At 56.5% G+C, this 22,678-nt stretch overlaps 16 protein-coding genes across 16 annotated transcripts; 7 read left to right on the plus strand and 9 right to left on the minus strand.

Moving 5' to 3' along the window:
- Positions 1–322: 322 nt before the first annotated feature.
- On the minus strand, positions 323–1,837 carry Malapachy_2531 (ammonium transporter; the record flags this gene model as incomplete). Its single annotated transcript, XM_018137020.1, has 1 exon — positions 323–1,837. The coding sequence occupies one exon, from the start codon at positions 1,835–1,837 to the stop codon at positions 323–325; it is 1,515 nt and encodes a 504-aa protein (XP_017992787.1).
- Positions 1,838–2,099: 262 nt separating this feature from the next.
- Positions 2,100–4,145, plus strand: Malapachy_2551 (trna pseudouridine synthase d; the record flags this gene model as incomplete). Its single annotated transcript, XM_018137040.1, has 1 exon — positions 2,100–4,145. The coding sequence occupies one exon, from the start codon at positions 2,100–2,102 to the stop codon at positions 4,143–4,145; it is 2,046 nt and encodes a 681-aa protein (XP_017993161.1).
- A 52-nt stretch (positions 4,146–4,197) lies between these two features.
- Positions 4,198–4,856, minus strand: Malapachy_2541 (ras-related protein rab-18; the record flags this gene model as incomplete). Its single annotated transcript, XM_018137030.1, has 3 exons — positions 4,198–4,212; positions 4,262–4,303; positions 4,335–4,856. The coding sequence occupies 3 exons, from the start codon at positions 4,854–4,856 to the stop codon at positions 4,198–4,200; spliced, it is 579 nt and encodes a 192-aa protein (XP_017993119.1).
- Positions 4,857–5,024: 168 nt separating this feature from the next.
- Malapachy_2559 (hypothetical protein) lies at positions 5,025–5,646 on the plus strand (the record flags this gene model as incomplete). The annotated part of the gene is made up of 3 exons (XM_018137048.1): positions 5,025–5,219; positions 5,252–5,401; positions 5,428–5,646. 3 exons carry the CDS (start codon positions 5,025–5,027, stop codon positions 5,644–5,646), a joined length of 564 nt encoding a protein of 187 aa, XP_017993155.1.
- A 130-nt stretch (positions 5,647–5,776) lies between these two features.
- Malapachy_2519 (nadph:adrenodoxin oxidoreductase mitochondrial) lies at positions 5,777–7,346 on the plus strand (the record flags this gene model as incomplete). Its single annotated transcript, XM_018137008.1, has 2 exons — positions 5,777–6,016; positions 6,048–7,346. 2 exons carry the CDS (start codon positions 5,777–5,779, stop codon positions 7,344–7,346), a joined length of 1,539 nt encoding a protein of 512 aa, XP_017993392.1.
- A 7-nt stretch (positions 7,347–7,353) lies between these two features.
- On the minus strand, positions 7,354–8,191 carry Malapachy_2536 (splicing factor 3a subunit 2; the record flags this gene model as incomplete). The annotated part of the gene is made up of 3 exons (XM_018137025.1): positions 7,354–8,007; positions 8,043–8,158; positions 8,188–8,191. 3 exons carry the CDS (start codon positions 8,189–8,191, stop codon positions 7,354–7,356), a joined length of 774 nt encoding a protein of 257 aa, XP_017992790.1.
- Positions 8,192–8,451: 260 nt separating this feature from the next.
- Positions 8,452–9,757, plus strand: Malapachy_2521 (cdc12-septin; the record flags this gene model as incomplete). Its single annotated transcript, XM_018137010.1, has 4 exons — positions 8,452–8,506; positions 8,543–8,565; positions 8,638–8,716; positions 8,745–9,757. The coding sequence occupies 4 exons, from the start codon at positions 8,452–8,454 to the stop codon at positions 9,755–9,757; spliced, it is 1,170 nt and encodes a 389-aa protein (XP_017993443.1).
- A 71-nt stretch (positions 9,758–9,828) lies between these two features.
- Positions 9,829–10,894, minus strand: Malapachy_2549 (rad52-recombination and dna repair protein; the record flags this gene model as incomplete). The annotated part of the gene is made up of 3 exons (XM_018137038.1): positions 9,829–10,258; positions 10,286–10,628; positions 10,657–10,894. The coding sequence occupies 3 exons, from the start codon at positions 10,892–10,894 to the stop codon at positions 9,829–9,831; spliced, it is 1,011 nt and encodes a 336-aa protein (XP_017993111.1).
- Positions 10,895–10,987: 93 nt separating this feature from the next.
- On the minus strand, positions 10,988–11,745 carry Malapachy_2544 (protein transport protein sec22; the record flags this gene model as incomplete). The annotated part of the gene is made up of 4 exons (XM_018137033.1): positions 10,988–11,042; positions 11,069–11,168; positions 11,194–11,537; positions 11,567–11,745. 4 exons carry the CDS (start codon positions 11,743–11,745, stop codon positions 10,988–10,990), a joined length of 678 nt encoding a protein of 225 aa, XP_017993114.1.
- A 197-nt stretch (positions 11,746–11,942) lies between these two features.
- On the plus strand, positions 11,943–13,216 carry Malapachy_2524 (hypothetical protein; the record flags this gene model as incomplete). Its single annotated transcript, XM_018137013.1, has 4 exons — positions 11,943–12,158; positions 12,188–12,961; positions 12,992–13,177; positions 13,211–13,216. 4 exons carry the CDS (start codon positions 11,943–11,945, stop codon positions 13,214–13,216), a joined length of 1,182 nt encoding a protein of 393 aa, XP_017993438.1.
- Positions 13,217–13,739: 523 nt separating this feature from the next.
- Positions 13,740–14,696, plus strand: Malapachy_2555 (hypothetical protein; the record flags this gene model as incomplete). Its single annotated transcript, XM_018137044.1, has 1 exon — positions 13,740–14,696. The coding sequence occupies one exon, from the start codon at positions 13,740–13,742 to the stop codon at positions 14,694–14,696; it is 957 nt and encodes a 318-aa protein (XP_017993157.1).
- A 72-nt stretch (positions 14,697–14,768) lies between these two features.
- On the minus strand, positions 14,769–15,440 carry Malapachy_2545 (ribosomal protein s10; the record flags this gene model as incomplete). The annotated part of the gene is made up of 1 exon (XM_018137034.1): positions 14,769–15,440. The coding sequence occupies one exon, from the start codon at positions 15,438–15,440 to the stop codon at positions 14,769–14,771; it is 672 nt and encodes a 223-aa protein (XP_017993115.1).
- A 122-nt stretch (positions 15,441–15,562) lies between these two features.
- On the minus strand, positions 15,563–18,502 carry Malapachy_2561 (cytosolic phospholipase; the record flags this gene model as incomplete). The annotated part of the gene is made up of 1 exon (XM_018137050.1): positions 15,563–18,502. One exon carries the CDS (start codon positions 18,500–18,502, stop codon positions 15,563–15,565), a length of 2,940 nt encoding a protein of 979 aa, XP_017993213.1.
- A 156-nt stretch (positions 18,503–18,658) lies between these two features.
- Positions 18,659–20,262, minus strand: Malapachy_2566 (hypothetical protein; the record flags this gene model as incomplete). Its single annotated transcript, XM_018137055.1, has 3 exons — positions 18,659–19,928; positions 19,955–20,075; positions 20,208–20,262. The coding sequence occupies 3 exons, from the start codon at positions 20,260–20,262 to the stop codon at positions 18,659–18,661; spliced, it is 1,446 nt and encodes a 481-aa protein (XP_017993218.1).
- Positions 20,263–20,326: 64 nt separating this feature from the next.
- Malapachy_2523 (spt3-general transcriptional adaptor or co-activator) lies at positions 20,327–21,395 on the plus strand (the record flags this gene model as incomplete). Its single annotated transcript, XM_018137012.1, has 3 exons — positions 20,327–20,404; positions 20,431–20,517; positions 20,547–21,395. 3 exons carry the CDS (start codon positions 20,327–20,329, stop codon positions 21,393–21,395), a joined length of 1,014 nt encoding a protein of 337 aa, XP_017993445.1.
- A 120-nt stretch (positions 21,396–21,515) lies between these two features.
- Malapachy_2568 (angiogenic factor with g patch and fha domains 1) lies at positions 21,516–22,419 on the minus strand (the record flags this gene model as incomplete). Its single annotated transcript, XM_018137057.1, has 2 exons — positions 21,516–21,521; positions 21,550–22,419. The coding sequence occupies 2 exons, from the start codon at positions 22,417–22,419 to the stop codon at positions 21,516–21,518; spliced, it is 876 nt and encodes a 291-aa protein (XP_017993210.1).
- Between the last annotated feature and the right edge of the window lie 259 nt (positions 22,420–22,678).

Consider the following 22,678-nt stretch of genomic DNA (forward strand, 5'->3'; position numbering starts at 1 on the left):
TGCACGCGGCCCTCCACCTCACGTGATGTGACGTCACGCCCAGGGCCGATCCCTCCCTCATCAGAAAAGGGCAACAAACCGCGAGCTAGAGGGGCTTGTATCACGGGCCAACGGCCGCGCATCGCTCGTAGCTGTGTTGGACCTTTTTTTCACTACATGTACATATTCAAGGCTAGGATGACATAATTCCATATCTCCAAGTGTCCAGCACCACCATATCATGACACAAATTACAAATAGAAACCAAGAAGAAAAAAGAGAGAGTGGGAGGGTCGTGCGACCCTAATAACATAACAAAGGCATAGGAAGGCAGGTCAACGACTTACGCTGTCGAGTTGGGCACCTGCACAGGCATGACAATAGGGGGACTTGGCAGGCCGATATCCGGCGTAGCTTCGCTAAACGACGCTTGTTGCGACGTTGCATTCGATACAGAGATGTTCTGCTTCTCTTCCATCTCATGGTGTTGTAATGTCTCAAGCTCCACGGGTTGGTGCGCTTCCAAGTGGTTGTAGTGTGGCATAGCATACGCCTCCTCGCCCACTTGCGAGATATCCATACCAATCACTTCATCCCTCTCGTCCGAACGGAACTTGCAGCCTGGGATGTGATCAATGATGAACAGCAGGATAAAGGTAAGCACAAACGACCAGCCAAAGCCCGAGCACGAGTCAGCAAGCTGGTAGCCCAACTGGATGTAGTGGTGGTTGATCCAGCCGGAACCATCACCATCCGAAACGTCCGTTCCATCAAAGCTCGTCACGCGGTTGTCCGCAAACAGGGCTGTAAGAATGTTGCCGGTAATGCCACCAATGGCGTGAGCGGCAAAGATATCGAGAGCATCATCGTAACCCAGCAGACCCTTCAAGCCTGTAGCAAAGTTACACACGGTAGCACCGACCACACCAAACACCAGCGATGAGGGTGTGCCGACGAAACCAGACGCAGGCGTAATGGCCACAAGACCCGAGATCGCACCGGAACAGAAACCAACAATCGACCACTTACGCTCAAGACGGTAGTCCCACAACATCCATGTCAGTCCACCGACACAGGCAGCAATGTGTGTCACCATGATTGCCTGGGCAGCCCGCAGGTTGGCACCGATACCCGAGCCACCATTAAAGCCAAACCATCCAATCCACAGGAAAACAGTGCCGAGAACGACATACGTCGCGTTATGCGGACGATAAGCCAGTTCGGCAGTACCGTACCCACGGCGGCGGCCCAGGTAGAGCGAGATGACCAGCGCCGCCGTTCCCGAGCTAATGTGCACAGGCGTACCGCCAGCATAGTCGAGGCCACCCATCACGTAACTCCATCCGTTGCTGTTCCACGTCCAGCACGCAAGAGGATTGTACACAATGGTGCACCAGCAAAACACAAAGATAAGCATCGGACCGATGCGTGCGCGGTCGGCAAACGCACCACAGGCGATGACAGGTGTAAGCGCCGCAAACATCATCTGGTAAATACAGTAGACAAGCTGGGGAAGCTTGTCGCCACCCATAGACACCTGCATATCCACATGCATAAGACCAAAGTGTTTCAGGTCGCCAATAAACCTGGAAGCACCTTCACTGAAAGAAAGAGAGAAGCCCCAGAAGAACCATTCAAACGACGCCACAGCCATGACCATCATCGACATGGCGATCATCGAGAGTGCATTCTTGCGGCGAAGCAGGCCTGAGTAGAAGAAGCCGACACCGGGGATCATGAGACAGACCAACATGGTCGACGTTAGAATCCATGCAATGTTGCCGAGGTTATACACCAGCGGCTCGCCATCGCTCATAATTTGGATATCATTGCTATCCGTATAGTTGAACTCGACCATATTGAATGCACAAAAGCCTAGCGGTATAGTGCGAGTTCAAGAATAGGAACCAAGGCCTTCTATCTATGCTCCCGCTTTTATTGCGTGGCCAGGGTGCCGGCAGCCCCTGCCTAGCAAGCCAAGCCATAGATAGCCTTGCGTTGTGCATAGAAGTGCAGGCCGCGCAAGATAAGGACAGCACTAAAGATAAGTCTGCATGTTCCACGTGGTGGCTGCTTTCATCTTCGGCCCTCCACAGAGAAATAGCTTGGCACATCTCTCCATGGCCGCGTCTGACACGGTGGAGATCGACGAACGCGCAGCGAAACGCGTAAAGCGTTCAGAAGCGCCGCCCCGGTTAACAGAAAGCGAGGCAGGTCTCCTGGAGTATGTGCATGCGGGATGGCGACCTGTGCATGCCATTATCAAGGAACGATACGCCGATTTCCTAGTGCATGAGATCGACACAGACGGCCACGTTGTGCACATTACCTCGCTGGACCCCCCACCCAAGCCTAGCGTGGTGGAGAGTGTCCCTGAACAGCCGGCTACATGGGATGACTTGGTGCCCTACTTTGGTGAGCGTGTCGCCCAACTGCAAGCCATGGCACAGGGCGCATCCGAGGAAACGGCGACCTTTATCGTGTCTTGTGCCTTGCCCGACAAGGCCGACCGAACCCGCGTCCACCAGCTTATTCGCACCCTTGCATCGTCACTTCTATCGGAAGCAACTACATTGGAGGATGGCACGGCGGCGATTCGTGTCGAGCGAGCAGCGGCCGTCGCCGGCGCTGCGGCCAGCAGAGGTGGGCGCGGCGGTGCCCATGGCGGCGGTCGTGGCGGCCGTGATCGACGTCGTGATGACCCCACGTCAGAAGCAGTGAGTGCCCCGCCCTACATTCACTTTGTTTTGCAAAAAACCAACCGCGACAGCCAAGAAGCGATGCATTGGCTCGCTCGCTTCCTGAAACTCGATAGTCGGGGACGCGCGTCCTCGACACACATGCTCAGTGTCGCAGGTACTAAGGACAAACGGGCTGTCACAGTACAGCGTGTCGCATTGCAGCGTGGCCGTCGGACTCTGTACGATGTATGGTCGATGGTGAATCATATTGGCCATCCTATTTCGTCCTCAAGCGCGCAACGCCGCACCTTGGATCATGCGCTCACCACGCGTGCAGAGCGTGGATTGCGCATTGCGCATTTGCAGTATGCCTCGCAGCCACTGCAGCTGGGCGATCTACAAGGCAATCAGTTTACGATTGTCCTTCGCAATGTGCATTGGGCCGACCAGGAAGCGCTGGGCACCGAGGCTGCGTCGTTGCGCACGACTCTCGCAGAGCATGTGGCTGAGATTGAGCGCGATGGCTTCCTTAACTACTTTGGCATGCAGCGGTTTGGGACAGGCACAATTGCGACGCACCAGATCGGCATTGCAGTCCTGCGTGGTGACTTCCCCCAGGCCCTCCACTTGATTCTCGCGTCGGGACAAACAGAGGCAGCGTCGTCCGCCGAGACAGAGTCGCAGGAGGCGGAGGCGGAGGCGGAAGCTCCACCATCTGTACGAGCGACACGTGCAGCGCTCGCTGCGGTGGAAGCGCAGCAGTACGAGGAGGCGTACCGTCTATTCCCCAAGACCTGCGTTGCCGAACGAGCCGTGTTGGAAAAAATGAAGGCGCCCCATTGGTCGCCGACAGATCCCCTTGGCGCGTTCCAAAACATCCCACGTACACTGCGTTTGATGTACGTTCATGCTTACCAATCCTATCTGTGGAACAGAATGGTCTCGGAACGTGTACGCCGCTTTGGCGCTATGCAACCTGTCGTCGGCGACTTGGTCGATGTAGGCGGCGGTCAAGTGCGTATGCTGACTGATGACGATGATCTCCACACCTATACGATGACCGATGTCATGATGCCGATGCCTGGCATGGATGTAACGCTCCCAGAGAGCGGTTGGCTTACAGACCTGTACCATGAACTACTTGAGCAAGATGGGCTCACACCGCTCTCCCTTGTATCGTCACGTCAGCCAGAGTACCGCTTGAAGGGGACGTACCGACGCATGGTCCACAAGCCCAAGGATCTACGTTGCGAAGTACTATCGTACACGGATGTCACAGCGCCGCTCTGTGCGACAGATGAAGAGCGGCTCTTGCCAGGTTTTGAACCGATACATACAGAGGAGGACGAGGCGCCGTTCCTCGCGTTAAAACTTGTATTTCAACTGCCGTCCTCAGCGTATGCGACGATGCTATTGCGGGAATTACTACGGACAGATACCAGTGCGCATGTACACAAGGCGCTTACGAAGCAAGCGTCGCAGTAGTCTGTAGAAACCTAGCAAGCACAGCGGTCTTGCACGTAGGTCGATACGCCGCTCAGAGAAATGGTCCCTGATGCATCAGGGGCGCCGCCAGGAATGCGATCGCCAGGACGACGTACACCTGGGGCTATATCGTGCCACAAGGCAGGCGTAGAGACAATCTGGAAGGTGAGCTGACTTCATGATACGTACGCCACGCACAAGTTCGTCAAACGCGTGATTTACGCCCACATCTTCTTTGGCACTGCACTCGACAAACAAGCAGTGGTGAGCCTTAGCGAACGCCTCGCCTTCCTCTTTGGAGATCACACGGTCGGAGGCCAAGTCCACTTTGTTGCCGACCAGCAGTCGAATCGGGGGAACACTCTGCTCAAAGACACGCAGCTCGTCGAGCCACTGCGGCAAGTCGTCAAACGACCGTTGATCTGTCACATCGTACACGAGGACAACACCTTGGGCGCCACGGTAGTAGCTGCTTGTTAACGTTCGGTATCGTTCCTGCCCAGCCGTGTCCCAGATGCTCAACTTGAACCATTTGGTGTCAACACACAGACTCTTCATCTTGTAATCCACACCGATGGTCGCTGCTGCATCCTCGTCAACAAATACGTCGTCCGTATAGCGACGTACAAGCGCCGACTTGCCCACACCAGAGGACCCAATGAGAAGCAGTTTGAGCGTAGGCAGCTCTGCACTGGTCGTCGGCTCTGCCATGACAGCCACACCCCGCGAGATCAGTGCGCGTCAATGGTCGTGCAATGTGGAGGCGCGACGGCAGAGCCGTAGCAGCCTCAACAGCCCTCCACGCCGCCGTCCTCGTCGCGGCGACCGCTTCCTCCACCTCCGGGCCTACTCACTCCTCTCTCCCTTCTTCTCGTGGTGATGGGACGTGAAGCACCAACAGCCACTCTCTCGCGCCTAGCGTACCAAAAGATTGTGTACCATGCCGCAAAGTATCCATCAGCTACTATCGTTGGCGTATTGGTCGGTGCAGACGAGTCGAGCGTCGACGATGTGATCCCGCTCACGCATCATTGGCACACGCTCAGCCCCATGACCGAAGCGGGCCTTGCGATGGTACGTATACATACATGCTAACGCATCCCAAGATCGAGGCACACTTAACAGCTTCAAGAAAACAGATGGTAGGCGTGTACGAAGTGCCTGAACGTCTGGATGCAACCGAAGTGTCTAGCACGACGTCGGCCCTCGCAAAGAAGATCGGCGAAAGAACGTCTCGTACACCGATTGCTCTTATGGTACGTACCAAAGATCCTAACAGCAGGTGCGTGGTGATGCATTGCTGGAATCCAAACTGGACTCTCTGCGTGCCCAGCGCGACGGAAAGACGGTGACGGTGCAAGTGCCGTCCTACGACACGCTTGTGTCGACGCTGACAGAGCATGTGCACCAAGGCGCATGGAAATCGTTGGCGGATTGGGACGATCACCTAGAAAATACACAGCTCGACTGGCTCGAGAATGCGGCGATTTCGGCCTTGTAGCATGCCAATATAGTCAAAGAGGATGCAGACGCAAGCTGCGTGCGTTCCTACGCTGCAGCCTACGCTTCGTGGCGTACCGCGTAAGTGGGCACAGCGCCAAGACGCCCGACCTCCCACTACCTCCACTACGATGCAGCCGACAGTGTGGCGGTCCTTCGCGACGACCTGTACGCGGCGTGCCCCACCGATGCGCCTGGCTGTCGTGGGCACAGGGCCTAGTGGCTTTTATGCTGCGTCACGGATCCTGCACCAGTTTGATAAGGCGCATGGGACGGGCGATAACGGCGTAGAAGTGCACATGTATGAACGATTGCCTACGCCTTTTGGGCTGGTACGCTATGGCGTCGCACCTGATCATCCGGAAGTGCGCGTAGGTACCATCACATGGCACTGACGTACAGAATGTAGAAAACAAGTTTGATGAAGTGCTGCGTGATCCGCGTGTCACGTTCCTTGGCAATGTATGTGTCACTGCCGAGGCCACGTCGTCGATCCCAGCGCCAACAGAGCACATTGCGCTACCATCCCTCGCCCCATATTATACACATATCCTATATGCCTATGGTGCTAGCGATGCCCGTCATCTGCATGTGCCTGGCAGTGCGCCAGGAGAACTAGCGAACGTGGCATCGGCTCTGGACTTTGTGCAATGGTACAACGGGCACCCAGATGCCCATGGCGCAAACGCAGCACGGTGGGAACAGATCGACGGATCGACACTAAGAAATGTCGCGGTCGTCGGTGCTGGGAATGTGGCCATTGACGTGGCCCGAATCCTTTTGCGCCAAAGCGCGTTTGCGCCGGCCGATCAATCTCTTCGCCATACCGATGTCCCGCAGTCGGTGCTGGACTGCCTTCGTTCATGGCAGGTCGAGAATGTGGGACTGTTTGTCCGCCGCGGCGCTGCGCAGCTGGCATTCACCAACAAGGAACTGCGTGAGATGCTAGCTTTACCGCATGCACCATTCCAGCCGATGGACGCTGCGCATCTCTCCCAGGCCTTGGCCATTGTGGCCCAGAGCGAGGAGGTCGGTCACAAACGCGCAATGACACGGCTACTTAAGCAGCTGCAGAAGGGCAGTGCATGCACCTATAAAGCCGACCATAAGCCACGCTGGGGCGTGCATCTTCTGCGCGCGCCCAAGGCCTTCCATGGCCGCGACGGGCGTGTGGTGGAGGCTGAATGGGCTGTGACACAGGTCTCAGAACAGGGGCAGGCGATCGATACGGGCGACTCCGTGACCACAGACGTGGACTTGGTCCTCAGCAGTGTCGGTTATCGCTCACGTCCTCTCCCTGGCACGGCTACCAATGTCCCCTTTGACGATCTCCGTGCCATCATCCCCAATGAGCGACGCCGCGTCGTAAACCAAGATGGCCACATCGTGCCAGGCATGTACGTGGCCGGTTGGCTTGCTACGGGCCCTGTCGGTGTGATCGTTTCGACCATGATCGATGCCTACAGCGCCGCTGATGAGATGCTGCACGACTGGCGCGAGAACCCCACAACGTCGACACTCTGTGCATCCTATGGTGTGCCCACAGCTGAGCGTGGTCTGCCCGAGGCATTGGAAGGCAAGCGCATCGTGCACTACGACGACTGGCTGCGGATTGATGCCGCAGAGAAGGAGCGTGGACGTGCGCTCGATAAGCCACGCGAAAAGTTTGTGCGTGTACAGGATATGCTGGACATACTCTAACGAGCGACTATGATACATTTGGCAACGGCCGGAACAAGACTTGAATGGTATACACCTTGTGGAACGGGTCCCAGTGACTCCATGTCGCTGGCTCTTCATGCTGCTCAGGCATCGGCATACCTGGCAGTGTCAGGACTTGGGAGCGATCAATCTCGCGACTCTGTAGCTTGAATGCAATCGTTTCGTACGGCTCCGCTGCGACAAGCAAGTACTGCCACGCTCGATTAGGCGCTTCCTTGCGCTGCTCAAAACTGCTCATAAACCGATGCAATGGCATGACATCCGCCTTAATCTCTGGTAGATTCACTTCGAATAGCAGACCCACTCGTCCGCTAGTCGTCTCGCGATAGTGCCGTGTCGCCTCGTCTTCGTCAGACGTCAGTGCAGGAAGGACGGGTTCGCGGATCTTGGTAATTTTGTAGCCAGGCCGACCAATTTTGACAAACTGCTTCTTGGGCATCTCAGGTGCAGGTGCAAGCAGAGCAGACGTTGCTTTGTTCGCCGAATCGTTCGACCGAGCATCCAACGCAGCGCGACGCTGCAGGTTCGCTTGGTGCTTCTTGCCCTGCGTATGGGCGAGGTACGAGCCTTCATTCGCATGCATAGTCAAGCACAAACGGCACTCGATCCCACCCAGATGATTCCGTAGAATGTATGGATCCTGGTAGATGTAAGTTGATCGCGGGGGCTACACACTTTGGAAATATCAATCGTCTCCATAGCGAGACGACGAAGCCGTTCACGACGGTCAATCGCCGCCTCGCTGGCGCTGGCAATGCCTGCACCTTTGTTGCCTGCGCGGTTTTGGTAGTCTATGTCGTTAGGACGGAAAATGACATACCCATGACAGGGAACCACTTCCACACGCCACCCCTGGCGTCGTGCGAACAAAAAAGCGTAAAGGCGCGTCGTCGACCCCGATCGCTGCGGCACGTGAGAGCGTGGCCAGGCCCAGCGAGGCCTGGCCAAGGCTGGGCAGGGCCCTCCACACGTAGATGTGTTCGACAAGACTCGGCCGAATGAGGCAAGTTTGGTGGAGTGAGCGTCTACTACGCGTGCCGTGGCCACGACTGGAGAGAGGGTTGTTTGTCCTCACCACGACATCATGGCTGCCGTCGATGGCATGACGACGATGACAACGACGACTACGGAGCCGATCGGTATGTACAGGTCATGGTAGGCGCTAACAAGGCCAGGTATTTCGAACCTGCCGAATCAGGTATGTATATATGATCGCCTTCGCTGCAGTGTTCCTGTGCGAAGGGTCTCAGGACACTTGCTAACCGAGTAGCGTCACCGTATTTCGTCCCGCAATGTTGCCAACTTTACGTTGATGGTAGTTGGCGAAAGTGGTACTGGTAAGACGACATGTACGTATCCCGCTGTGGCTCACGACAGTGATCAACACACTCTTCCGCACCGAGCTGGCCAGCCCGAAGAACTACGCACAGCGTCACACGGCGCAGCTCGACAAGTCCGTCGATGTGGATGTGATCCATGCCGAGCTGGAAGAGAAGCAGTTCCGTGTGAACCTAACGATTATCGACACGCCTGGCTTTGGTGACTTTGTGAACAACCGCGACTGCTGGGCGCCGCTGGTTGACTTTATTGACGACCAGTACGAGGCGTACATGCGCCAGGAACAGCAACCGGTGCGCAAGCAGATGGTTGACCGCCGTGTGCACGCATGCCTGTACTTCATTGCTCCGACGGGTCATACGCTCAAGCCGCTGGATATCGAGACGATGAAGCGTCTCTCGACCCGTGTCAACCTGATTCCTGTCATTGCTAAGGCCGATACACTGACCCCGCGCGATCTGGCCATCTTCAAGGAGCGCATTCGCGAGGTCATTCGCCTGCATGGTATTCGCGTGTTTGCGCCGCCGGTCGATGCGATTGACGAGGCCAGTGCAGAACACGCTCGCTCCCTCATGGCGTCGATGCCTTTCAGCATCATCGGTAGCAACAAGGATGTGCGCACCCGCGATGGCCGTGTTGTGCGTGGTCGTGAATACCTCTGGGGTGTGGCCGAGGTCGAAAACGAGCACCACTGCGACTTTAAGAAGCTTCGCTCGCTCCTTATCCGAACACACATGCTCGACTTGATCACGAATATGGAGGAGCTGCACTACGAAAACTACCGCCAGACGCAGATGGAGACGCGCAAGTTCGGCGAGCCGAAAGTGAAGAAGGTGGAGAACCCGCGCTTCAAGGAGGAGGAAGAAGCGCTGCGCCGCAAGTTTACCGACCAGGTGAAGCTCGAGGAAGGCCGCTTCCGCCAGTGGGAACAACACCTGATCGCCGAGCGCGATCGTCTAAACAAGGACTTGGAGACAGCGCATGGTGCGATCAAGCAGCTCGAGGCGGAGATCGAGGCCATGCAGATGTCGGCGCGTGCGCCAAGGAGGTAACGGTGGTACCCATAGTGTGTGATAGATGGATTCCTTGTATCGAATGACCCCTTTCCCCTACTGCGCTCTATTTATACCTCCTCTTCCAGTTCTTGAACCAGTTGTGATTGCCGTAGCAGCATATCTTCTTCGAGTTCCAGCTCCAGGGCCATCGTAGCCGCCTCGGCATCGTCCTGGCACCAAAGGGCCTCTTCATCCAAGTCAGAGCCTGGTTTCGCCGTCGTCACCAAGGGCTCCGCCTTGATTGGCGCGGCTTTTGATGCGGTAGGCGCTGTGGTCGCCTCTCGCCTGGCCGAGGCACGCTCAGCCGCAGCTTGCTTCGCAGCAGCGGCTTGCCGGAGCCTCGCTTGTTTCTTTGCTTCGTCGTCCGCTGCAGATGGAGCAGGGCGTTTCATGCCTTGGACATCCGCATGTCGATGCAGATCACTCGCCTGCAGTGGCATCGATGGCACAGGCATTTTTAGCACATCGCGTGCGTATTGTCGGTCATACAGACAATTTCTGCATGTGAATAAAACCGCAACGTACCCCAGCAACCGTCCAAACGTTTTCAAGCCACGCTTGATCGAGTCAGTGATCGCCTCCTTCTTGCATTTCTCCAGCGCGGCATGCTTGCCGCGGATGCCTTCCGTGTGGCCGTACCCCACATCCTCATGGTATGTCCCATCACGTAATGTAATCCTCACAATGGCACTCACGCCACAATTGCATTTGCCTGTCTCAGGGTGTATATCCAGCTGCGAGTCAGCGCTCGTCACACGTACATAGTCCACGTCCAAACTCGTGACACTGGTGGACCATCCATTGAACCCAAAGATCTCGTTCGCCAAGTCCACCGCTTTCCATCCCTCAATGTACGTCAGTTTGGAGCCTGATCTAAGTCACCCTACCCTACGTACCACCACCAGGGCCAGGTCGTTGACTCAGGTATTCTGGGCCAAGTCGCTGGTTCAGCTTGGCCTGGAGCGTAGCGAGACGCGTGGCGCTCCATAGCGACAGACCCGTTTCAGGATCGATCGCTGCGCTCCTAGCCGCATCAGGCTCCGAGGCGATACCGCCCACGCCAGCTGGGAACGCATCACGGGCATATGCATGCTTAGCATCAAACCCAAACGGGGTGCCTGCCCCCTCGCTCATGACAGCGTACCACGACGCGTGCCTAGCCACCGCGTAGGCGTGTTGGTCTTTTGTATGTCACGTGATACGGTCCTCGCCCCAGGACGCTACCATCTACCTAAACTTGATGTACAAAATAAAGACGAAGAGGAGTACCAAGGCACCGACACTGGAGTGAGAGAGACGTATACGTACGGTGCATACTTGCGAATCATTGCATCCACGTTGATCTTGCGAGCAGCGCGGCGGTATTTCAGCGACTCATCGCGAAGCGAGGACGACATCGAAGACATGTCTGTTGTGAGTGCATGAATACGTACGGTCCAAACTATCACCACGCCATAGCAAATCTTCCATATTCTTCGTCATAATCTTCTGGACATCTTGCAAGTCCTCATTCAATCGATCCAAGTGCGAGCCAGCCGCTGTCTGTGCGGTACGAGTGTCCGCGTACAAGCGCTTCGTACGTTGCATAAACGTATCAAATCCCACAAATGCATAAGGACGCAGATTTCGTTGATGGACCTGACGGCTGTAGCTCATCTCAAATTCCTTCGAAAGCTCATCAAGGTAGGCAAACGCCAGCTTCCGAGGGTACGAGCGATCAGTAATGGTCAAAAATACCACTGCATTGGGATCACTGGGCGGCGGATGGATAAGGTAGCTGCATGTTAGCACATTACATCAACATACTGAAACGTCATGGAGCCGCCATCAATGCTGCATCGCGTCTCGGACGAAGGAGAGATTTTACGGAAGACAATTTTGGCTTGCTGTTTGTGCTGTACCAGCTCCGGATCCTGGTCATCATCCACACTCTGAGCAAGTGGGAGCGAGTCAGACACACGCACAACTTGCGTCGATCGGACCATGGCACCTGACAACACACACACTTCAAGGCTCGTCGCCAGGGACTGGCACCGCGCGCGACAGAGGCCCTCATGGGGCCACGTGGCTAGGCAGCGGAGGGACGAGGAAAACCTCTACGCTGCATTGCCTGCCAACGACCGCTGCGAAAGACACTTCTCTCTGAAGTCCCATTGCAAGGAAAAAAGTAGTTTCCTCTACGATGGGTGATCATATGACACAGTCGGGTGATGAATACGCGCCGTTTTCCCGGCTGATACTCGATCTCCGTGGCGTATGCTTCGTCATTGATCGCGAAACGCTCATGAGTCTCCCTGAATCCATTTTGCTGTGTCTGTTTCCGAACGGTCTCTTACTCCCTGATGTGGGAGACACAACAGGTGATATGAGCGAGGAAAAGCAGGTGATTTATGTGGACGTATGTATAATCCGCTCTAACGTACCCAGGCCGATGCACAATGCTTGCAGTTTGTTCTTTCTTTTTTCCGCCAGGCCCAGGAATACTTTTATGGGACAGAGACTGTGCCGGGCGTATACCAAGGTACAGGCCTCAGTGCTAACTACATGGACTTTGGCGATCCGTTGGGGGGTGGGATGGCCAATGGTTTCGGTCAGCCATTCTACCTGCCGCTCTTCCATAAGCAAGCCGTCATTGTGCTACGGGAAGAGCTTGAGTACTTTGCACTTCCTCCCAAAAGCATGGCACGCACAGCAGCCATACCTAATGCGTCGCCCAATGTACCGCCGAATGCATCAGCGGAATTCACGCAACTTAAAGAGGGTTGTGGTGAGGCACTCTTGCATCGCCAGCAGATTTTCACGGCGTTGCAGCGCAATGTCAACAAAGAAAACAACGTGGCTGAGCAGCATTTGATTGATATGCTGTGTATGAGTGGCTTTGAGGCGGAAGATATGTGGGGCTATCGCGCTCGGGAGCCTGCGCGATGTGGTATTACAAGTACGGCGATGGTACTCCTAAAGACCGGCGTTACACACCCAGGCGAACTGCCAGAGGGTCGTCAAGCCAATATACCATGGCCACGCAAGCCGATTGGTGTGCATCGTGCCGGCATTATGATGGAGCGAGGTCTCCCTGCGACGCCCGCGGAAGCAGAGGAGCTTGGCGAATGGATGGACGATGGCCAGGGTGGCTCCCTACGGGTGAACCAGGCACAGCTGGCTACGACGCAAAAGCTCCTTTTGTTCTGGCGGAAACCGGCGGTATGTACCTATCGATGACTGACAGTGTAGCGCAAATGCTGGTGGGATGGCATTCACGTTGTGGTCCCTACGCCGCAGCCTCAATCAGAGCGTGAGGCAGCCCCGCCAAGTCTGCTCGCCACGATGTCGCCCCAAGAACGCGCATGGTTGGAACAGGGCAAGGGCCGTATTGTGCGTGTCTGGGTCCGGCGTGTATGGACGCTGGAAGTCAGCTTGGTACGTGTGCGACACGTTAGACTAACGCTATAGATCTGATGGATATACCCCTCTCCCTATCACGTAAAGATTTAAATATTCGTTTATATGCATGTATAGGGCGGCCAGGAGCCTGCCACGGCAGGATCCTTACGCCATGACGGACAATTGTCGTGACCATACACTTTTCACCCTAGCAAGCTGCAAGGTCTCGTTGGCTGGCCTAGTTCACCCAAGCGAAAAGAACGAATCAAGGGGCAAATATGGTGGCTGGCAAGCAGGCGGGTAGTACGTTTGCCTCGTTTTTGCATAAATCAGCTACATGAATAGGTTTCATTGATAAATGATCCTTGTTCCGCCAATCACAGTGGATTATGCAATGCAAGGCCATGAATAAAGTAGCCTCCACAGACAGGGCCAAAGTTCGGCTGCATTCACAAGGGCCAGAACGTGGGGGACTGCTAAAAAAGGGCCTTGTAGCTGCACGAGCAGAAGAATTGATTGATCCAGCGTGATCATTCAGCTGCGACGAGAAGGGGCAACGATTCCGCTCGCGCATAAACACGTTGGTCTCGCTTTCGCAATGCCACATACAAACGCGCCTTCCAAGCGATGGTCTCAACGGCTGGATACCGACATCTGCAAGCCACTTCCAAAGACGCCCAAAGAACACAGCCCTGAGGCGGTGTCGACTGGTATGTCAAGACAGCCCTCGAGCATGGGTCATACACACCCACACCCGCTGACAGCCATGCGTGATATGCCATCGCCGTGTGCAGTAAACCGGATGCGAGCGCTGCCGGAGCCACCCAGCATGGAACGCAGCTACTCGATCCCGGTATCGACTCAGAAGGAGTTGGAGCGACAGCACCGGCTTACGCAGATGCTTCCAGCCAAGTCAAGGTCGCTGGATACCGGGATCCAAGCCCATGAGCTGGCAACGGCGCTACACAAGCTGCCATTGGCCAGCCCTATCATGAAAACGGCAGAAGAGCGAGACAAGGAGTATGGCTGGCAAGTGTGTCCGAGAGACTGCTGGTGGCTCTATGGCTGGCCGACCAGTGGAAACGGCATGACGTTGAGTGAGGCCAAGTACAGAGATACTGAGTGCTCCACGCCTTCCATGATGGATGACACAGATTCTGTGAGCACGCATTCATGCGCGACATGGTCGCGCAAACATTCATCGTGGACGGCACCGCCCCGTCATGTCGACATTTTGATCGAGCGTCCACACTCGACTAAGCCAGCAGGCGCCGAAGTCGTACCGATCCACCGCCTTGCGCCAGAACCGCCCGTGTCTGTGGATGTGCCTGGACTCGGTGCCATTCAGGCGCCTACCGAGGTGCTCTCGACGCAATACGCGGAAGACGTATTGTCGCCCTGTACGCCTTTGCATGCCGACACCCTTGCTCACATGTCACAACAGACGGTGCTACCTGCCGTAGTAGCGTCAGATATGGAACCACTCCCCACCATGGCCGAGCCTATACCTCGCACATGCCGGCCATTTTATGTACACCCTGACCATGTGTTTTAAACAGTCTGGACTCACCCATCTATGATTAAGAAAATGTGAAAATTACGAGATAGGGAAGATGAAGATAGTTGTCTACGATGCCTTTTGCATGCTAAGAATCTCATCGGCCATGGCACGCACAGCCTCCTCGCTCGTCTGCCTATCCTCCACGGCAGATTGCATCTGTTGGCCTACACCAAGCGGGTACCGGCGGAACAGTTGAACTTTTGAGGCCACACCGGGCATTTCATGGTGTCGGAGGAACTGGAGCCATCGGTCGACAGTTGCGTCGCTCGCATCATAAATTTTAATGCTACGTCGGTGTGTCCGACGCCAAAAGTTTTCCATCGATTTTTTATGCACAAATGGACCGCGCGGCACAGTCCACAGCGACGTCTGCACTGGCAAGCAGGCAATGCCGCCGGTCGGTATCTGGAAAGCATGCGCTGCGCGCATCGCGAAATCAGCGAAGAAATCTAGATCAAAGGTCTTGCGGCGGTATGATGTAAGCTGGATCGTCGCAACATGAATGCCATGTGTCTGGGGAGGCGATTGCACGTCCGGGACGAGGTGTTCGAGGTGCTCGGAGGTCGTCGCTACGTCAGACGTGGACGTAGAGGAGGAGGCTGTACGCCGCGTCTCTGCCGGGACATTGGCAGGCGAAGATGAGGCAGTAGCAGCCTTACCTGCCTCTGCCGAGAGTACTCGCGAGTGCGTACTAAAGGCCCGTGTTGCTCGTGGGACGAGCGTACGCAGCAACGACATGCTGGACGCGATGCAAAACCGCACGTCGAACACCTGAGCGACCAAGCGACCGTCGAAGAAATTATGTAAGCGACCGGCCGAGGAGCCTAGATGAAAAGGGGGTATCATAGGGACTATGAGAATTACGAGGGCGCCGAAATCGCCGGGGCTAGCATCGACAGCGGATCTGCGCGGACCGGCGGTTCAGCATGAACGTCTGGGAGTGTTGTAGATGTGGCTGAGGCGGCCGGCATGGCAACAGACACAGCCGGCCCAGCTTCCGATGCAGCGGCGGATGGCTCGTTGGGCGACGCCGTGGGCGAGGCTGGCGGAGGCGTGGCTGGCGCCGTCACCTTGACAGAGGGATGCTTGGCCTCACGGGCCAACCGAGCCTTCTTCTTGCGTTCGTACGCCTCACGCACCGCCTCGCGAATGATACCAATAGCATGACTGCCCTCTTCCACGTTCGCCATCGCCGTACGGAGCAACGCACGGACTTGATCAGGGGTCCAGATCAGGTTGTAGGACGTACTGTAGTGTGCTGTCGTAGGATCAAAGCCTGGCTGCACGGCATTCGGTAGCAGGGGACAATACACAAAGTTGATGTCGGGCTCACGATCCGTAGATGGCCCATTCTTGGTCCGCCATCCATCAAGACGCTGAGCGTACTTGGGCTCGAACTTGGCGCGGATCTGGGCGGCTTCATTCTGCACGGCCTGCTCGACACTCTCAGGCGACTGGTCAGACGACGATGTCATGGGCTTCGGCGCAGTTCGTGGCGCCTCGTCCCTATCAATGGGCTCGCGGGCATTAGGGTGCGCCTTGATCTCGATGCCGACTTCACGTCCAAATTCATGGATACGCGCGATAGCAGCGCCAGTCATCACATCCGACGAGGCATCGAAAGAAATGATGACATCCGCTTGACGCTCTTCACGAGCCAATACATGGTTGGGCAGATTGTTCGAGAGACCACTGTCCATCAAACGCAGGCGACGCGTGTGCTCCCACTTCCACTGCCGCTGACGCGGTGGTTCCTCCGGCTCGTCCATCTCATGATGTCGAGCAGACAGGTCTTCGAGGGGCGCCATGAACGTCTCAGGGTCGTTCTCAAACACGGACGTCGACACAGAGGCATCACTACCACGCCGTGGACGCAGTGTATGCTCCATGGCAAGCTCGGGCAGACGCGGCAGCTGTGAGAAGAACGCATTCATCTGCGCTGTCGTGGGCTGCAAGAACGTGGAAGGCGACATAGCTGCGGGAGACGGCGGGGTAGGCATGGGTGCTTTTGTAAAGTCGATGGGCGGGGTAGATGTACCCTGGTACGGCAGATCGACGGGCGACGTTGGCTGCGTGGGCGCAGTCGACGCGTCTTGAGTGGGTGCGGCCGACATGTCTTGCGTAGACCCGGCCGATGGCGACGAGGTCGACGGAGGAGCAAGCACATCATCGTTCTCGGCCATGTCGACCACAATGTCGTCCATACCACGGCCATAAAAGGGATTCGGCTCGTCGGCGGCCCGAATGGGATTGCCCCATCGCTTCTCCCACTGCTTCATCATCACGAAATCGTTGATCCAGCCAAGAAGAGTAGACATGACCGTGCCCTGGGGAATGGACGCAAGCATGGTAGAGATATACGCCGTCAGGGGGCCGGCTGGCGCTCCTGTGCACTGCCCCGCAATCGTTGCGAGCATCTGTTCCGGCGCGCGTATGAGAGATTTTCCGTTCTCGAACGGACGACCATACGCCCATGTCGGAATCCATGCACCAATATTGCGGCAGCCCAATTCCAAGGGACTGATTTCGTACCAGTCGTAGCCACTGCCGACCAACGGCGGGTGAGACGCACCGGACGCCGAGTCTGGGCTGGGATGCGGACGCCAAACACGACGAACGCCTGTGAGAATCGGGATCGGCTGCAAACCCTGATCAAGTTGGCGTCGTTCCCATACTTTCGACCACTGGAACGACTTACGACTCAAACCCTCGGTCGGTTTGTACTTTGACCAAAGCCAGTGCTCATGCGAGACGGATTCGGTATCGCCACTAGGACCATTGTACGAGTAGTCTGTGCCAAGCAGCGATAGCGGACGAGGGAGGAATTGGTACGTCAGGACAAGCATCGCGTAAAAGTCCATAATACGGCAATGCATCTTCTTGTTCCGAGCCTTGCGCATAAGCGGGCCTAGCAGGTAGTAAATACCTCGTGATGAGCGTGCGACACGGTCCATCGCCTGAAGACTCATGGGATGCGCTTCCTCGTTGGCCATGGCCATCATATGCGCTATCATAATGTCCGTCGAGCCCTGCGCAATGGTATACAGAGCCGCCAACGTCCAGCAGGAGCCACTCACCGACGAGCTCCACATCGTGCATTGCCACAAACCGGTGTTTTCAGCTTCCTTGATGAAGCCTGCGTAGCCGTACATGGCACGGTAGCCACCGCCTGAACCGCCGATCGCGATCAGCGGCACGTCTTCAGGGTGAACATACTCATCGTCAGGCAGCTGGAGGAAGTGTGCCAATGCATTCGTGCCTTCTGATGACATGAGGACCTGGCGCTTCGCAATGGCCATCCTCTCGTCGGGATGCAGTTCCGACGAACATCGCACTTTCGCATCCCAGTCCAGCTCCGGAAACGTTTCGCGGTCCGCCTCGTCCAGCTTGAGAAGGCCACGTAGATGCGCCATATCCTCCCACCGCAGTTTCCAGCGCTCCAGGAAAGGAATCGAAGGCATGCGTGTGGGCGGCGCGAGACTCAGCGGGATCTGCGGCGGGGGGAACAGGAAGGGGAAACGACGCTCCTGCCACCAGTGTTGTAGCGACGCAGGCATAAACGATGAATCTGCAGCACGGCCTTCACGGCGCGTTGTCGCACTGGCAATCAAGGCCTGCATTCGGCCCCAGGACGACATGCCATGTCCACCCTCGGTCGATTCATACCACGTCCACGGCCCATTCGCATTGAGCCGCGACGAGAGGGGACGCGCCGCGAAGATGGTCACGAGTGTGCAAATAATATAGCATTTCAAGAACAGGTAGCTTGGCGATGCACGAATCACCTGTAAGAGTGTCATGCTCCCCGCACACTACCGCGCTCAGTGAACAAGCTGTATCGTGGTTTCGTCCGAAGACCCTACGACGCTGCTCTACCAAAAAAATTGAGCGCCATGCACCCAACGCGGCCACCGCGTGCGGCTATGCGCACCTGTCCCACGTGATGCACCCACGTGCTAGAAGCCCAAGGCTAGCATCGTCCAGGGCAAATCTTCGTCGTCTTGGTCCGTGCGCGACGACGCATCCAAGTCGGCGAGCAGCGTATGCAGCCGATGCAGCGCCTGTGTGAACAGGTCAGGGTCCACGCCCGGCATGGAGACAGCGGTAACTGTCGTGGCAAGGGAGAGCCGGGTTGATGTAGATGCTACTGTGGACGGCGCCACTTTACCCATCTCCGACTTGGCATCGTCCTCGTCCTCCTCGGGCGCCTCTGCCTCCATCTCCTTGTCCAGACGCATCCGGGCCCGTTGCACTTCATCCGCACTGATGGGCTGCGCCACTGGCTTAACCTCCGTATTGTCTTTGGGCAGCTTGTCTGCAAACGGTGCTAATGCCTTGTCGAGCTGCGTAGCGTCGACGTCCAAGGCCACAGCACGCGCCGCACGAACTTCACGCTGTGCTGCCGAAATGGAGGCGCCTAGCTCGTCAAAGTGCTTGTAGAGTGCGCGCTCGCGAGTTTTTCCCAGATTGATTTCCGTCTGTGTGAATGTTTGCAAGGCGCGGCATTGTGCATACGACGACTCTATCGATTTCACCAGCCCATCTTGGTCCAGCCGATTACGTTTCTTGTCTGGCATGCGCGATAGGTCGACCAACTCCATGACAGGCGCGCGGACCACGAATTTTTGGCGCATACGTGCCTTGGCAATCCACGTGTAAAAGTCACCCAGCAGGACTTTGGCACGTAGTAACATGGGTGTAATGCGCTTCGAAAACTTGGTGAGACTTGCTGGAATCAACCGATCGCGGTTGTCATTAGCGATGCCAAACTGAATAGAGAGCTCCAAAATCTCGCGCAAGATCTTCATGATGGTGACGGTATTTTTTTCGGCAAAGTTCAAGGCCGATCGCGCGCGTTGCTCGCGCTTCACTTCTGTTGGAATGAGCTTGAGAAAGAGCTGTCTAATCCGTACTTCACGGACCCATGCACGTAGCACAGTATGCTCACTGCCATATGGGAACATTTCGTCACCGATCTCGTCGATGCGGCGCTGCAGCGCTGCAGACTCGATCGCAAGACGTACGAGGTCGGTACGTCGCGTCTCGAGACGCTGAAGTTCCGTTTTTGCGTCGTTCAGCGATTGAAACGAGGCCTCCATCTGCTGGTGCGAGGAGGTGGCAGCCTCATGCGCTTGTGTTGCCTTGGATGACCATTTTGAGTGCTTCGGCGCGAGCTTGGTCACGACCGATTTGCGCAGCCGATTCGATTCTTTTTGCTTGGTTTCGCTATGGTGAGACACTGTGATACGTACGCCTCCGCTTTGTGACGTGCATACGCAGCCGTACGAGACTGTATCGTGCCGTTGATCTTCCATATGGCGACCTTGGTCGCCTCCTGCTGGGCCGGTACATCGCCCATGCGCTCCAATGCGTCTGTCCGTGTTAGATAGTTCCGTACGTACGGAAACATTGTAGAAACTAGCGTCGAGTCAGATAGACGGGCACGTACCTCTTTCCTTTGGCTTGACCTCGTGGAAGGTCGTATGGTACCGACAGACGACGCACTCCGTAATGTCGCCGTGTCCGACGCAAGCGCGTCGGGCGGATCGGCCAGGCTCATTAGGTGGAGAAGAGAAGGAGTGGGTTTCGATGGGCAAGTGGAGTAGGCTTCGTTCCTTACTACGATGGACGACGAGGCGGGGCGGTCTGACGGTCTGGAGGCAGGGGCGGTCTATCGCTACCAGCAAGAGATTGCGCAGATGGTGCGTGCGGCGTACACTGACTGTAGATGTTTGTATCGACTGAGATCGACAATCCCGATCCTCGAGTGACACGGCTGATTGAGGATATTGTGCGCAACCAAGTGATTGAAATGGTACGTCCTGCCTCACACACTCACCGCAGATCATTCAGTCGCGACGTCTAGCGCAGCGGCGTCAGTCCAAGTACCTCGCTCCGGAGGACTTGATCTTCCTAATCCGGTACGATCGTGCTAAAGTGAATCGACTGCGTACCTACCTCAGCTGGAAAGACGTGCGTAAGAATGCCAAAGACAGTGGCGGCGATACAGCCGGCGGCGGCGGCGGCGGTGCAGATGGCAACGATGCTATTGACGAAGCGGGCGATGATAGTCCGCTGCGTGTAAACAAGCGCAAGATGCGGTTGCCATGGGACCTCAGTTCTGTGTTTAGCGACTTTCCTCGTGTGGCCGGCGCACCTGCTGACGAGGGAGACGACGACGATGAAGATGCGATTGAGACGAACGAAGACTCGCTTCGTCGCCTCAAAGCGGCTGATGAGACGACGCGGCGCATGACGCGTGAAGAGTATGTGTTTTACTCGGAATGCCGTCAAGCGTCCTTTACATTCCGCAAAGCCAAACGCTTCCGTGAATTCATCCATGCAAATCTCTACTTGGACGTCAAGCCCAGCGACGATACCATTGATATCCTGGGCTTCCTAGCGTTCGAAGTCGTCCATGAACTATGTACACGTGCCATGCGTATCAAGCAAGAATGGACAGAACGTGCTCAGGCTGTGCGTGGATCGCATGGCGTATCGAACGACGACGAGGATATCGATGTAGGGTGCTCGCTCTTTAGCCTGCCGCCCAACACAGAGCCGCCGCTAGAAGCATGGCATATCCGCGAAGCCTTTGCAGAGCTCCAGCGTGAGCACAGCATGACAGATATCGGCCGCGGGACGGCCGGGCCTGCCGGCGGTCTGCGGCGGACCCAAGTGTTTGTTATTTAGGCGGCGGCGGCATGGCTGCTTGCTCGTACCGCTTTTGTGCCGCAGCGCGGCCCTGCGCTTGATACCGCGCGTGAGATGGACCTTGGCCATACGTCTCCGCATCCAATAGCCCTGTACTTCCTAACCCTGCACGACCAGTCGCGACGCGCGGCACAACAGGTGCTTGCGTCGGCATAGTCGTATCGGACTCTTTCGCCATGCGCGCCAGCATTTGGTAGCCAACATGCTGGGCATCGAGCGGTTTCGAGGACGTCGTGGGTATAGTGTCAGATACGTGCTGAGATCTAGGCACACTCGATGGAGGCTGCATCGTACGACGTACGGCCGCGCGGTCGCGATAGCTCGAGGGCGGCGCTGTCGTCGCGGCCTGCTTGTCCGGCATAGGCAGTATGGCATGCTTCAAGGCACGCAGTCGTTTGCGCCGGTCCTGCTCAACCTGCCATCGCGAGTGCCGCGAGGGGTGCGAAGAGGGTATCGCGTCTGCCTGCGTAGACGATGCCGCAGGCCGGCTGGGCTGCGCCAGCGGGGCCACGGAAATCTCATTTGTGCCATCTTCTTTGACAGCACACTTGTCGCATATCTCCCAGGGACTCGAGTGCAGATGTACTTCGAACGTCGTGCTTTGCACTCCGATCCGTATCAGGTCCCAGTGCTGCAAGTCGTACGGCGTGCTGGCATGCTTGGCCTCCGAAAGTCGTACGAACTGTGACGTAGGCACAGCAGCTAGCGCACTAGCCGCTGTCGGCTTGCCTCGGCGACAAACGTACGTTCCATGCATGGACCCTGTATCGGATATCGAGTAGTATATAGGCCCACGTGTATTGGAAAAGATGTTGGCATGGTGCTTGCTTACCTCCATCGACGGCAAGCGAAGTCGTGCCGTAAACGTCTTGTCGCGCCCGATACTCACACCTCCGTGCCGACCATCGATGATAGCGACGGTCTTGTTGCGTGGGAGCACATCCGACGCAAGTTTGACGAGCCGGAGAAACGGATAGGGCTCACTAGCTTCCTCCGTCGCCATGCAAGCGTTGTGGTCGTGTGGAGAAAAAGAGGCCGAATTTCGCGTCGACGTACGCACGCATGCATGGGCTGCCCATGCCCGCTTGGGACACTGAGTCCGCTAGAAGCCAGCCAGGACAGGCTTCCAGGGCATGGAGTGCCAGATAACAGACTCCTTCACGCAAGCATCCTGGGGAAACCAGATCGACCCAAGCATGATGGACTACCCTAAGTGATTATATAGAGATGGCTCGGCACAATCTGCCATGTAGGCAAGATGC

The sequence above is a fragment of the Malassezia pachydermatis genome (genome assembly GCF_001278385.1).
Source record: "Malassezia pachydermatis strain CBS 1879 chromosome Unknown scaffold2, whole genome shotgun sequence".
Taxonomy (NCBI): domain Eukaryota; kingdom Fungi; phylum Basidiomycota; class Malasseziomycetes; order Malasseziales; family Malasseziaceae; genus Malassezia; species Malassezia pachydermatis.